This window comes from Vombatus ursinus, unplaced genomic scaffold (assembly GCF_900497805.2).
Source record: "Vombatus ursinus unplaced genomic scaffold, bare-nosed wombat genome assembly UNPS02014841.1, whole genome shotgun sequence".
NCBI classification, from domain to species: Eukaryota; Metazoa; Chordata; class Mammalia; order Diprotodontia; family Vombatidae; genus Vombatus; species Vombatus ursinus.
The window spans coordinates 35,764,774-35,780,959 of NW_020954619.1; the positions used below are offsets into that span (position 1 = coordinate 35,764,774).

General features: G+C 33.7%; 1 protein-coding gene across 1 annotated transcript in view; it reads left to right on the top strand.

Annotated features, from left to right (window-relative positions):
- SNTG2 (syntrophin gamma 2) overlaps nt 1–16,186 on the top strand; it is a 646,807-nt gene that overhangs the window by 369,202 nt on the left and 261,419 nt on the right. Inside the window, exon 9 of the mRNA XM_027840424.1 lies at nt 14,847–14,974. Within this exon, the coding sequence (XP_027696225.1) occupies nt 14,847–14,974 (128 nt within the window). The remainder of the gene's footprint in view (nt 1–14,846; nt 14,975–16,186) is intronic.

Sequence of the window (16,186 nt, forward strand, 5' to 3'; positions counted from 1 at the left end):
AAAAAACATCTGACTTATGCAACCTAGAGAGAAAAACTAAATCTATAATGTAGAAATTATAAGAAGGAAGACTTTGGATCAATAAAAGGACAAACTTCAAACAATTAGAATATGCCTGAAAATAAAACAAGCTTGCTTTGAATAATGAATTTTCTGTTACTATAGGATTACAAATGGAAGCTGGATGGTATATTTGGTAACTCAACAAGCATTTATTAATTGCCTACTATGTGCTAGGTACTGTTGACATGATTTTTCTCTGGGTAAAGTTTAGATATTATGACCTATTTCCAAGCTGTTACTTCTATGATTTTATAATTCTATGGCAAAACAGAAATCCATAAAGAAAAACTAATTTGATCATAACTATTCAGCAATACAACCACTGATATTTATCCTTATGCATAGGTATTTTTAAAAAATAATACCTATACTTCAATGAATCTGTGATCTCACTGATGTGGTACCACCTCCAGTGTACAGATCAAAACTGAGCAACAGTCTCATTTTTTTTCAATTCTTGATTATGTCCTTCTATAAATTCCAACATTGATGATCCACCCAGTCCCTAGATGACTTTTTTCCTTGATTATTTTAAATTATTCAATGGAACAAATGAGATAATTTTCAAAGCATTTATATGATGCCTGAAACACAGTAGATACTTAATAAATGCTTGTTCCTTTCACTTCTGTGGGTAACAGTGAAACATTTGGATTAGTCATCTGTTCTCCTTTGTTCTCTTTACATAGCTTTTCAACTTTCTTTTCTGAACATTCATTGCTGAGATGAAGTCCCTTCCACCTCACACTAAGGTCCTATTCTATTGCCTCCTAATGGCTCAAACAGGACTCTGAATCCTCCAAGGCTCTGTGGCAAGATAGAAACTCTAGCAAGCTATTGTAAAAGTATAGTTGTAAAGGAGTAAGTTACTATAGCAGTGGGAACAGGGGTGGGAAGAGTGATGGATTATTATGTCTAGTGTCTGAAGACTGGCCTAGCTATATTCCTGGAGTTTCAGATCAAGTTGACTGAGGGGTTATAATTTTGTTGGTCACAGAAACTCTCAAAGACAATTGAATAAGTTAGAAAAAAGTTATTACCTCTACCTGGTAGAGGAAGTAAATTCAACAACAAGCTTTCAGATCCTTCAAATATTCCTTTTGGATATTTCTTGCATGCAAATAAATTCCTAACATGATTCTTTCTATTGGATTACTCACAATGGTGAGAGTTTTACCCATTTGAAAATGACACTACTGATTTCATAAAGCCCTGTAAAGTTATGGCAGCTCCTCAGAGAGATCCCTTGACAATCAAAAGAGTTTGACCAAAACATTCCACAAAGGAAAAAAAAAGTTGGCCATATTATGACATATGGTCAGATGGACAATCCAGTAAATCCATCAGAATACATTGTATAATATACATGTGTATATACAGATAGATAGGGAAAGGGGGAGACAGAGACAGAGAGACAGAGACAGAGAAAGAGAGAGAGAAAGATGAAATAAAGATGGTAGATTAAGAGGAAGCAGTACAGTGTAGCTTCTCACTAAACTTCTCCACAACGTTCTAGAAAATGCAACAGACAATATTCTGATTGGGAAAGCCAAGAGAAAAACACAATAATTCATTTTTACAGCTCAGGGTGGTTTAGGAAGACAGAGAAATCAGCAGATTCTGGAGACAGTGTCTGAAAAAAATAGAGAAAAAATGTTATATACCTCATAGGAAAAACGGCTACACTGAAATGGATTGGGAAAGATAATGTAAGACTCATTGGACTACTTGAAAGCCATGGACAAAAAATACAAGAACTAGACATTATATTTCAAGAAGCCTTAAAAGAAAATTCTCCAGATCTCTTAGAAGGCAGAGGGCAAAGTAGAAATTGAAGGAATTCACTCATCACCTCCTGAAGGAAAATAGGTTTCCAATCAAGGATAAATACTCTAGGAAATCTTGGAATAGTCCTACCAGGGAAAAAAGGATCTTCAAAGAAATAGAGGACTTCCAAGCATTCCTGATGAAAGACCAGAGCTGATTAGAATCCATGAAATAGAAACATAGGAGTCAAGTATAGAAAGGTGAATAAGAGTGAGCAATCAAAAGGGATTAAACAAGGTTAAATTGTTTACATTCTCATTTAGGGAGATGATACCTGTAGCTCTCAGAATTCTATCATCATCAAGGGACATAGAGGGAGTCTAATTAGATACAGGGCCTGGAAGTGATTTGTTATGTCTTGATTATTTGAAAAGAAAAATGGAAAGGGTGGGGAAGAGGAACATGCTGGGTGAGGAAGAAAAGGAAAGGAAGAACAGGGGAAATCAACTCACATAACTGAGGTACACAAAGAAAACGTTATACAATAAGGAAGCAGCAATGGACTGAATGGAGTGGGTGACACTTGAACTTCACCCTCATCTAATCTGATAAAAGAGGTAAGAATACACATTGACACACATGATTAGGTATAGAAATATATATATATATATATTTTTCACCTGACAGGGAAATAGGAGAAGTGGTTAAGGGAAAGGGGAGGGAAATAGGAGTGCAAATTAGTGGAGTTATTAGAAATAAAACAAACTCTTAAAGAGGGGGTATAGACAATCACTGAGAATGGACAATGACTTGAATCCAGAATTACATAAGAAGAAACAAGTGGATTAGGTTGAAATGTGAATTCACAAATGTGATCATACTACCAGAGAAGAATAATGCAGAAAAAAGAAGACTAGAGATAAATATTGCTAGAGAAGATGGAAAAATATTAAATATATTTATCACCAAAAGAATATAGAAAGATCTGGGGGGAAAAAACTTCATCAATCTGAAAAAGTTGGATTTGTACTAGGGATGCAGGGATAGTTAAATGTTACAAAACCTATATAATCCAGTAAATTAAAGAACGATAACAACCTAAGACACATGATTATATCAATAGATGAAGAAAAGACCTTAGGAAAAAAATACATATTTATGCTAAAATAGAAACTTTTAAAAAGTACGGAATAATTTTTTCTTTTAATATTTTTATTCTGAACTTGAACCTCAAAAAGAAGACATTTCCATATACAAAGCAGAACAGAAAAAACAGGATTATATTTAAAACTACTACTCTCTTATCACATATAACTTATTTTTTAAAAATAGCATATAGTAAATTCAACATATTACTTTAAGAGATGTCATGCTTGTCATTTTATTCTGAACTTCATTGTTACCTGGATTTAAAAATACTTCAATAACTCTTTTTTTCTTTTGTTTCATTGACAACACTATCACTGATTCTCAGTTCCTACCAATTTTCCTCCCCCTTGCATTGCAAATGAAAACCAAACAAAACACCAAGCCCACAATCCTTGTAACAAATAACCATAATCAAAAAAAATAGTTTGATAGACTTGTCATGTTCAAAATACTATACTTCATTCTGCAACTGAAGTGTGTCATCCTTCCCTTAGGAGGCAAGCAGCATTCTTTATCATCAGACCCTTGGAGTCATGATCTGTTGGTCATTGCATTGATCAGAGTTGAAAAATCCTTCAAAGTTGTCTTTTTTTTAACAACGTTGTTCCCATTAAAATTTTCTCCTGATTCTTCTCACTTCACTCTGCATCAGTTCATACATGTTGTCTCTCAAAACAACGTAAGCTCTTTGGAGGCAGGACTCTTTCTTTTCTTTTCCTGTCTTTCTCTCCCTCTCTCTCTCTCTCTCTCTCTCATCCCCAGAATCTAACTCAGTACCTGCCATATGGTGATGTTTTATAAATGCTGTACCAAATGATTTATATTATTTGAAATAGTACTAGAAATTAGAATCAGACAAGAAAAAGAAAATAAAGTCATAAATATCCTCAAAAAAGAGGCCTAATCATCCTAATTTACAGATGATTTTTTTCTTTGCTTAGCCCTAGAGGATTAGCTTTAAAAAGCAAACAATCAATAATTCCAGTAAAGTCACCACATATATGCATTTTAAAAATCCATCAACACATATATGTGTGTATGTAAATGTTGTTTTTGTAAATACTATATCTACTTTTAGATATATTTATATATAGTAAAGTTCTTTCCATAGAAATAACTGGGAATCAGTATATCAATGCATATTCAAGATTTAAATACAATTACAAAACACTGTATGTAAATAAAGTAAGGTAAATAATTGGAGGAATATGTACTGCTCGTGGTTGACTTATAGGAATATAATAAAAAGCAAGGAGACGAAAGTCTAGAATCTGAAGACGAATAGTGAAAAGAAAGAGTAATGAAAGAAGTAATAGAGAAGAAAGTCAATGGTCACAATGAGTATCTTATATATCCAATTTCCTTCTTCTTCATAGTGTAATAAAGACTGTATGCTTAGTTTTGAAGAGGGAGATGTTGTTCAATTGAATTTCTGCTTGGAAGGGAACAAGCAGACTAACCTTAGAGAAAGAACTTTTTGATAGCCTACTAATTCATATATTACTGCTGGCTCTGGCCTAGCATGGTACCCTAAACATACTTCTTGGTAGGTGATGATGTGGTTTCAGTATACTTTCCTTTGAAAAATACTACTATTGTCCTTCCAACAAATCCTTCTAATCACTCTGTCTGCACACACATCCACTCCAATATTGGTGAATTTAGGCTATTACAGCATTGTGGCCTGGTATACCATTAACCACTCCTTTTTATTCTTGAATTCCTTCCTTCCTTTCCAGTATATTACTATGAAGCTTAATAAAATGTATGATGTCTAGAAACAGAAAAGACAAAAATAAAGAAATCTTTACTTTCATCCTGGTATAACCAATTCTTTATGACTATAGACAAGTCATTTAACCTCTATGAGAGTGAATTTCCTTATTTGTAAAATGGGCATAAAAATATCAGTATGGTGATAAGTTTGTTAAAAATCAAAGAGTGAACTTTTAAAAATGAAAAGTGCTATAATGAAATATTATATAGTTACTCAGAACAATAAAATACTCCCACTAGTAGTTGAAATGGAATAAAGTTTATTTTATGTAAGATAAAATTATATACCTCAAAAAAACTAAACAAATTGTCTCAAAAATAAATTTTTATCTAGTATCAAATAGTTGTTTTTTTTAGTTTTGTGTGAACACATTAACTATTAACATCAAAAATATTTAACTTCATTTATGTTGTGTTTGAGATGTTGGTTTTAATTAGGTTTTATTTAAAACTGAGTTGGCAAATACAGTTTCCTCAATTTGTGGGAAATAATATGCTATCCTTTCAGCTATTATTCTTAATTATTACATATTTATCTGAAATATTTTTAAAGTTTTGTATTCTACAAATAAAACATTGCAAGCATTATCAGGTCAGAGCTCTGGTACAACTAGGAAATTATTACATTTGAATGTTTTACCCCTTATAAAAATTATTTAATTAACTTTGTGTCACTGTGAGTATTTTTCTGTTATTTTCTTAAGACTAAATACACGCTTTTTTTGATAACTAATTCAGATGTAAATGTTATGTTCTTTCCAGGGAACAAATATCAGACCATTGATAAGTTTGTTAACTTTGATTCAGGAAAAGCTTAAGCCCAAGGTTTCTTAAAACAATTTCTCATTACAATATTTATCTTTCCAATATTTTAGTTTCTAGTATTATTTATCAAGAATACTATGTATCTGGGGCAGCTAGATGGTGCAGTGGATGGAGCACTGGCCCTGAAGTCAGAAGGACCTGAGTTCAAATCCAGCCTCAGACCAACACTTGACACTTACTAGCTGTGTGACCCTGGGCAAGTCACTTAACCCCAATTGCCTAAAAAAAAAACAAAAAACGAAAACAAAAAACAAAGAATACTATGTATCATGGTGTAACTTCTATGAATACATAAAAGTACAATCCTGCATTATGCTCCTAAGGGTCCCTTCTTTTTTGCCCACAGATAAATTTTTGCATTCATGAAACCATGAAGTCCTAAAGGGTGAGCCAAAGTAAGATCAATTGATACAGAATGCAGAGATTCATTCAATTAGGTCTTTGAGATGAAATGGTCAAGTCTCTCTTATTAATACTCTTCAGAAAAAAACGAATATGTGACCACTTATCAGCTATTTTATATAAGACCTTCATGTTTAAGTTTAAGTTAGACTAAATAGCCTTTAAGGTTCCTTCTTAATATTTTGTTTAGGTCCTACATGCTAATCAAGGCCTTTTCTCATCTCTTCATCCTTTCCCCCAAGTATTAGCACTATTCCTCTTCATGTTATGTCATAATCATCATTATTGTTGTTATTCAATTGCTCAGTCATGTCTGAATCTTTGTGACCCATTTGGTGTTTTCTTGGCAAAGATACTGCAGTGGTTTTCCATTTCCTTCTCTTGCTCATTCGACAGTAGGGTAACTGAAGCAAACCTGGTTTAAGTGACTTGCCCAGGGTTGTATAGTTTATAAGTGTGTGAAGTCAGATTTGAACTCAGGAAAATGAGTCTTTCAGTTGCAGGCTTGGCACCCAATGCACCACACCACCTAGCTGCCTATTTAATATATACTTTGTATTTATTTGTATACATGTTGTATCTCCCCACCTTTTACTTCATCTGTGACACTGTACTAAAAACTAAAATAGAAACAAAATTACAAATTTTTTGATGAGGCAAGATTGGACTGATATGGGGAAAATATTTGAATTTAATTTGTTTGACATTTATTAAGCAAATGGTATATATATATATATAGATAGATAGATACATATATGTATATTAGAGAAAATATAAAAGGATTTACTTGGATAAAAAAGTTTCACAAATATAAGATGGGAGAGATGTGTTTACACATCAATGATCCTGAAGGAAAAAAAAAAAGAGTCAGGGAGAGGGGTTAGATGTCTTCGGTTTGCTACATACCTACACACACACACACACACACATATATATTCACACACACATATACAAAAACATATACAAAATAAATACAAAGTAATTTATCCAAAGATTGGGGAAAAGGGAAAGGCACTATCATCTGGTACAGATTGGGAAAGGCCTCATTCTCTTCTGCAAAGGCAAGAAGTCCTACTCATTAAGGTAAGGCTGACAGTTTTCCTCGTCTCAGTCCTGGCCATTGACTTATGGATGTAGAGAGAAGGGAAGAGTTCCCTATCACTAGGACATGGGACTCAAACTAATCCCTTGCTCTATCTGGTGATGGTAGCAAGTTCTACCCATGCAGGTATGGCTGCCAAGGGTTCTCATCCCAGTCTGTCAGTGATTCTTGAATCTAAGAGAGAAGGAATTCTCTACTACTGAAGCATAAGATTCAGTGACCCATCCCTTTCTTTCTCTGGAAAAGATGGAAGATAGCAATGAGGCTATTTGTCCTACTCTGTCCATGGAGCTACAACTTTCAGAAAACTTAGCCTAAGCTTTGTTTGGCAATTCATGAAGTAAGAGGAAGTACCAATGGTCCAGACTTAGCTTATTAACATCCAACTGGTTCAATTTGAAGCTCACAGGAAGGGACAACTCCAACAGTCATAATAGGGGTCTTTTTTAGTGTTGTATTGACATTTGACACTCCCAGAGGTTGATGGTAGATATAAACAAAGAGATACAGGCATTAAAATATTTAAGAAGAAATGGGAAAGGGAGAGAGGAGGAAGAGAGTGGAGGAGAGGTTCCACTTAGAACTGGATCCCTAGCCATTAGCTAGCCCCTAGCCCCAGGAAGAACTGATCCCTAGCCATTAGCTGATCATAAAATGCAGCTATGATGTCAAATGACTGGCAATGATTACTTCACTGATAAAGGATTTGAATGGGATTTTTGTAGGAATGTTCAAGTACATTTCCCTGATCATCTGCATGGTGGCAGGGCCTATTTCTTAGTTTAGGATAATCAAAAATGTTCCAAATATTTGGACCTTGGACATCTCAAGTAGTTGGGCTTATCTCCCAAGTTCAGGGTAATTGAAAGCCCACTCAATTGTTGACCTTGGTCATCTCAACAATGATGTCCCTATGTCAAGAAACAGGGTAAGGGATGGTCTAATGGTCTTATGCCAAGAAGCAGGGCAGGAGATAATCTTTTTTCAGGATACCAAATTCAAACTGCATCACAAGTCAAAGTTATGAAATGGACCCCAGTCACAAAACAGTCTGAAAAAAAATCAAAGGAGCACACAGCGATGAATACTTATACTACACTTATGTGGAAAGGTGTATAAAACTTGCTGATTGATATTTACCAAAAGTGTTTATCTCCAACATGAAGGTCCAGTTATTGAATATGTATCAAAAGATTCTCTATAGATGACAAGGTCTTCCTGATGCTCCAAATTTCAGAGGATTTTTGCTGATAGCATCAAGCTCCATGATCTTTCAGCACTTTCTAAATGAGACCTATAATCATTCCAAAGAATTTAAAAAGTAATTGTTTCAGGAAAATATTTTTTAATGATTCAACTTCTCCCTGAGAGGCCTAATTTTTTAATGCCAATATTTTCCATTGATAATGTAGGACTGCAAGTCATGAAATACTATAGTCTTTGAAGGATTGGAATTGTAGATCACCCAAAGGGCAATGGAGATATATATATGGTAGGCATGAACAGGCTGCAAAATATTACAAATGAGTAATTATGCGAGGTGAATGCTATAAATGACATAATCCAGGAAATGAGTGACAAGAAAAAAAAAAGACTGGTCATATGTCAAGCTAGAGGGATAACTGATTGATAACTTCCACTGGCCCCACTAGCGCCCACACAAAGTTAGGAAAATGAAAGCCTCCAATATATTGAATGAATCTTCTACATTGAATTTATGAGAGTATATGTTTAAGAGCTGAACAAAATAGACTTGCCTGTATAGGTTACTATCTGAATTTTTGGAGGGAATAGTCACATCACTGAGAACACAGATCCATTGGAGTATACCTTTTTCTGGTAAAATTGTTCCTATGTAAGATATTCTATACTTCCCTGACACCTCAGGAGGGGTATCACTATAAATTACTATGAATATAGATAGATAAACATATAGATATACACACACACATATATATACATATGTGTGTGTTTGTATATAGACACATATATGTTTTTATATATATATATATATATATATATATATATATATATATATATAATATCACTTTTCTGTTGTACAGTGATTCCCTTGAAGTAAACCTCTTGTTTACCCAAGAGGTAATCAACTCTGTTTTCCTTTCCCAATGAATGTCTAGAGTGCTTGGTCAAACAGGAGTCTTTTCCTTCCTCAATGAATGGCCCCAGGCTATTACACTGTTTGAGTTACTTATTGTATCTGCTTTTTGTAGTTGTTCTGTCTCTGTCTTTGCTATCACTTTTTTGAAAATGTTGTCTCAGTACCTAACTCAAGAAGCTATCTTACCACCCATAAAATTCTCTTTCTACTATGATGCTTCAAATCTTCCCTGGACCAGGCAACAAGAACTAGTTTTATTCAAATTCTATGTATTACAAGAATAAATAGGTCCCAGGATCTTAAGGGACTATTCTGTAAGTCAAGTGCATAAAATTTCTGTGTGGACCTTGTGACATCTATTTTAACAGCTTGCCAGTTCTTTTCTTTGATTTTTATTTTTAATATTTTTTTATTTAAATATGTTCAGCTGCCTCAGATTACATTGAGGCTGTGTTATAAGTGATTTCCACATAAGTAATAATAGTAACAATAATGATAGTAATAATGTGTAGCATTTATATAGCACTTTAAGATTTGCAAAATGATTTAAATATGTTAACTCATTAGCAACTCTGTGATTTATATACTAGTTATTATTTTCCCAAGTGCACAGATACAGAAACAGAAATAGTGAGGATAAGTGGTTTGCCTCCAATCTTTTAGCTAGCAAATCAGAATTCAAACTAAGTTTTTCCTGATACCATGTACTACACCTTATCCTTTTCTACCACCTATCTGCCTAGACTAGGCAGATTTATCTCAGATAAATGAAGTGTTATATTGTGAAGGTGGTTCAGACTATAAGGTCACATCACTGGCATGGTGAAAAAGACAAACTGAGAGAGGGGAAAATTAACACATATCAAAGCTCTGGGAGCTAAGAGTATTTTTTTAAATAGTTTTAAGAACAGCATGAATGAAGAATGCAGCTTTTGAGTAGGTGCAAATTACCTGCCTTGTTTACAATTTCTCTTCATCTGTACCATTACAATAACACATCTACTAATAATCTAAGGAAGTTTGGAACAATACTAGTTTTGTGATGCTTTCTCAATATACCTGTCTAAAAGGGAAAAAAAGTTTTGTAATACACAAGAACTCTGTGAGGCATGAATCCCAGATCTGCTGTGCGGCACCTGGGATATCTGCAGTTTCAGAATCATTGTGGTTAGAGCTGGACAGGTACTTGGATATTCTTTATTCCAGACTCCAAACCCAGGTATTCTGACTCTAAATCCTTGGTACTTTCCACTATATCATACTGCCCATCAATGTGTTTTATGAAATTTTCAAAAATTCCTTATCATCAAATTTTATCTTAATTTATTTTCATTTAAAAAGTGTGTGACTGACCTTGATGTAATTGAAATAGGAAAAGATACTGTGAAAAATAAGATTCCATGACTCCACAAAGTTTGGGAACCATCAAATCATAGAATGTCAAAGCCAGGGGGAACCTCAGATATCATCTGATCCCCATCCTCACATCTTTGTCCACCTTATGAAAGAGGAAACTGGAACTGATTCCCATATCAATTTTACTTACCCAAGGTCTCATGGTCCAGACTAAAGAGTCAGAAATGACTTTAAACCCTTATCTAGTTTTCCTTCTAAATCTGTGTTTTGTTTTGAAGTATGTTATATTTTCTTTCAGACCTAATATCAAAATCCTTATCAATCAGTTCTGAACTACCTACTTATTATGTCCTTTCCTATATGTCAATTAAGTATAAATATTGTAGATATAATTTTTCTTAGAATCCTGATGTGATTTCTGAATTGGTATAAATTATAAGGATGAAAGTCCTCTCTCTTATAATTTCCTTGTAAGAAACTAAAAGTGGATGGCAGTTGAAACACTTGATTTACCTGGGTTTGGTACATCAGCTGTACTAAAGTCATGAAAACCTGACAACTACAGCCTGCTATGTTTTGGTTCAGCTGGTGTCCTCCTGTTTCATTGCCTTTACAAGCTATTAAGCTATTGTTGGGGGTAGTGTTTTATATTTTTTGGCTGATTTCAAAAGAACAAAGTTTTACTTTTTTTTGTTTTTTGGTTACCCCTCCATTCTCAAGAAGGTGAAATCTCTTGAAACAGATTTAAAAAAAACATTGGTTAGACATTTTGCTGTGTAAGAAATGAAGATTCTTTTTTTCCTCTCTCTGATTTTGTTTCTTCTATGAAATGAAGTGGTTGAACTATAAGCCTGTACAAATCCTAAGGTCTTTGATTCCTTCTTCAGATACCATTAACAATAGAAATAATCAGCTGCCTCAAATACATCACTGCTGCCTAGGATGCTGTTTTCTTTTGGAGAAGCTATTTCGTATTGGTTTTAATGGTGGCTGCTTTATTCTTTGTTCACTTGCTCCTGGTGGAATTTAACTGCTAAGTATCACTGACCATTGTTCCTAATTGAGATCCTTTGGTGTTTTGGCAGAAACTTAGCAAGTTGATAAAAGAAAAGATAAGGAAAATTGTCACTGAAGGACCTGCCTCCTGTTTCTTTTCTCTCCCCTATACTCCTATCTATAATATATGGGAATGGTTTTTACCTCTTCTATAGAAAACTAAATTTTTCTTCCCATCATATTGAGAAAACTAACTCTTTTCTCCATTCCCTCAAATAACTAGGGTTTGCAGATGGTATAGTGTAAACTTTTTTATTTCCTCTACAGTTGTCTGTTGATTGAGCTCAGAAATGTATGAAAATCTGATTTATAAACTAGTTTTAAAAAGTAGAATAATGAGTGAGTGAATGTTAGCCTTTCTACTGCACCTATTTATGCAGTATTCTTTAAGATCTTAGTAATGGCTCAGAAGTTTAACAGTGAAGAGCTGACTTAAGAAATTTAGGTTATGGACAATCTTAATGATATTTTTTGTTTTTTTTCCTGTTGTGTTATTCTCAATTCTGATAATTTTGTGAAGATAAAATGTTTTATAGGCTACAATCAAGACTGTAAGAGGAGGTGTCCATTTCTAGGTAATGAATAATAAACTTTCAAGGCTAGTCATGGGGTGATGAGCTAGGCTTATTTTTCCCTACTTTCCCCATCTCCTTCATTATTTGCTTTTCTTAATACCCTCCCCCAGCCACTAATAATGCTCTAAAATCCCAAAACATAGGTATATAGAAGCAACAAATAGCGCCTGGTATGCCCACCAACCATTGCTCTTGAATATGTGAGAAGTAAGGAAAATGGTAAAATATGTCCAGTAGACATCTGAGATGGAACACTTTCTGTACATAAAGGAAAAGCTCAGAAGCTATCATGTTAATTTGATCCTATGACATGTACACCATACTTCATGGGAATTGGGTGTCCTGAAGAGACAAAATTTGGGTTCTCTTTTTACTCAAGGAAGCTCTGGGAGAGCCAGAAACCATGCTGTGAGTTTCACTATCCATGGTTATTTTGACTACAAATTTTCCTCAGTAATCATTTACAAGATATCTTTTATTTCTCTGGTGTGACCTTTGGCAGACCAAAGACCTGTTTAGAATTCATTTGTGTCTAAGCAAAATGGAAAGTGTACAGGAAAGTCTGATCACCTCTTATCTCTATAAATCCTCAAACTTAAATAATTTCTCCAGGATTATAACATTGAGCGGAGTCTTCAGTTTTATTTTCCCTTCTTCAAAATAGGTTTGAAGAATACTTTTTTCTTACAGAAGTCACATCACTACCACTTGTGGAAATTTCTAAAGATTTCATCCATAGGGAGAGGTAGGATGGGAAAATCAATTCTACCTTACCTCCTTAGTGCTCTATCAGTTGTCCAAACCCCAAATTTTCTAGTAACTAGAAAGTCTTCTATAAGAAACTAAGATTTTTTTAATCATCACTTTTATCTGTTAAATATCCTCACAACAAGGTAGAATGGAGTTAGACAAGATTGAGTATTGTTCTGATTTTTCATTTGTTTCATGTGTTGTGTTCAAAATGTTGATTAACTATTAGCTAGTCATCTGGTAATGAGACTCTAGGCACTTAGCTAGGCTAGTACTCAAATATCAGACACAGTCTATCATCAGGTCTGTATTCAAAAACCTTTTATAGGACCTGACATGGTTTATACTTCCATGACAATTTCTTATGAGGTATGGTCACCTTGATACTATCAGAGGATCCAATTTTTGGAAGAAAATAGAAAGTGCTATGACAAATTGTGGTAAAGCTCTCTTCCTCCCATGTAAAGAATAAGTAAATATGGATACTAATTCAAAATCTGTAGATATTTAAAATATTTTAAGTTTTTAAAAACTATTTCATAAACTACTTTAATCAAAGGTAGACTTTTCTAACTATGATTTAACTAAAATAAATAATGCTTCCTAATTAATTTTAGTTTATATTTGAAATTATGATGCCCCAAAATAATCTGTGACTGAAAAAAAAACTTGCCTCAACAGAAGTGGTTGTCTTCAATTCCATTATACAAACTAGCTTTTATTAGTTTTCTATTGCTTGATATTCTCATTAAAATAATTATTTGAAGTATTTATAATATTTCATTTATTCAACATATATATAGACACACACACATATATATGTATATACTGAGTTCTTACTCTGTAAAAAACTCAGTTGTACATGCTGAGTAAACCAAAAAGATGAATAAGAAATAACCCTAGATCTACAGTCTTCATGGGGAAATAAGACAATTATATTGCCCCCTTTCATATTCAAGAATCACACTACAAATAGTCATTATTGAACTGGATTGTCATCAAAAGTATCTGAAATTAGTCTTTTCAATGGTAAAACATGAATGGTGAAGATGATCTTCATTTCAGCAATGAAAAAAAAGGCACCTTATCCTTTTTTCATAGACTGTGTATTTCTAGATAATCTTATTCAGAAAGATGCTTTTAAATTACCAAAGGAGGAACCAATATATTCTACTAGTTTTGTTGTATAGACACTTTGTTTTCAGATCCCATAATCTATGTGTGAGGATTTTCCCCCTCTATAAGGAAATAATTTTGGTACTTATTTAGTGTCTTTATTGTAATGATTTGAAATGTCTCATCAAGTTGAAGGGTTCAATGTGATTATCAGAATTTCTCTTTGCATTTTCTGTGGTAAATATCTGTTGTACCATCATCTTCTTTTATGATTATGTGGAATACAATATCCACTGTATAAAATGCTTTTAGTGGGAAAAATAATAACTCTACAAAATACTAATCAACACAACAATATTTTTAGAGATAGATACATACAGCAGACCAAGTCTTGAAGGCTTTCAATTATTTTGGCTTCCTTTCCTCACTTACCCCTGTCCATCCTCTCCCCTGGATATTACCTCTTCTTCCTCCCCCTGCACCACCACATCATCAAATTCTTTCATTTGTACCTCTTTGTACCTCTACCAGCACCTTCTCTTCCCTTCTATCTAATACCCCTCTTACAGTTTTTTCAATAAAAGCATATAAGTATCACTCAAAATTTGAGAATAACTGAATTTTAAAGACCTTTGAAGAAATAATTTCATTTCCTGCTTTAGTATAATTGATATGGTCTAATAATCATAATTATGTAAAATATTATTTTTGGATTGTAGACCTATTTCATATATGTGGCTCTTTCCGAACTGATGGACTGTGATTACTGATTTTCATTTATTCTGTACAGGCACCATCATCACCTTCCTCGCCCATAGCTAACGAACCAAAATATGAGAAGCGCTGGCTAGACACCTTATCAGTTCCTCTCTCTATGGCTCGAATCTCAAGGTACAAAGCTGGAACAGATAAATTAAGGTGTGTAATCATCATCTCAAAAGGGAAGAGTTAATGAATTGCATTTAATTTTTATGACAAACATACATAAAAATTTATTTACAACATCCACTTATTTCATTTAATTAGTATACAATTTCATGCTTACTATATTTTGTTATTGTTTTACATGTTCCAGAAAAAATTCAATAATGATTTCTTGTATTCAGGAAAACCACTAAGGGAAAAATGAAAATGTAGTAAATAGAGGGCCAGCCAAAATGTTGATGAGAAAATTTCTTTATATCTTGTGATCGCCTGGCTCATGTCATCTATACCTACTGGAAAAGAAAACACCATTTCTCAGTTTAGCATGTTGAAAGATAGTTGGTTTAGAAGTGAATAGACTTGTTTTCTAGTAGCAGAACTAGTTGTGTGACCTGGAAATCTCTAAAATGGGGAAGGGGACATTGATTTTCTACTCTATGAGGTGAAGGAGCTGGACTTGATGATCTCTAAGATATATTCTAGATTTAATAATCTGTGGGTTGGTGTGATTGCTGGAGTTGAGGGAGGTTCAATTATTGTATTACTTTTGTTATTACTTTGGATACTTTGGATGCTTTTTTGATTTTTCAATAATCCAAGTATGGCTACTTCCTTAAATTACAAAAGTCTCAATCCCTGCATAACTTAGTACATGATTTCCATGAATTGCTCTGGCCAGTCTATTAATGATAAACCTCAGTTTAAAGATTGACAGTATCTCACTGGGCCCATATGTGAAGCCTTTGTCGACAGTTAGAACCTGCCAGAGTTTGTCTTCTACTGACAGACATACTGTTTGAGTACCCAAGGTCAAATCCATGTCTGTGAGGTATTAGAGAAGGGTTCAGTAAAAGGATCTGTATTTAGGTTTCATTTGACTGAGTTATTGGCTGATAGGTAGAATATGTTACCTCTTCCTGGGTATAATAGTAGAGAATTTCTTCTTCATGTAACTAAGAAAAAAATACAAAAAAAAATTTTCAGAGTCCACAGCTATGCTGACTGTTGGTCACAGGGGAATAATTTTCTCTTCCATGAAGATAAGCTCAACTTTTGAAGTAAGAATACAAACAGAAAAAGCAAAAAATATTTTCCCCAGGATGCAGCCTCTCTCACAGGAGAAAGACTCAGTCTAGTGATATATTCCATTTCTGCTCATATTCTTAGAATTAGAGTACACATGATGCTTGGAATGAATTGGCAAGA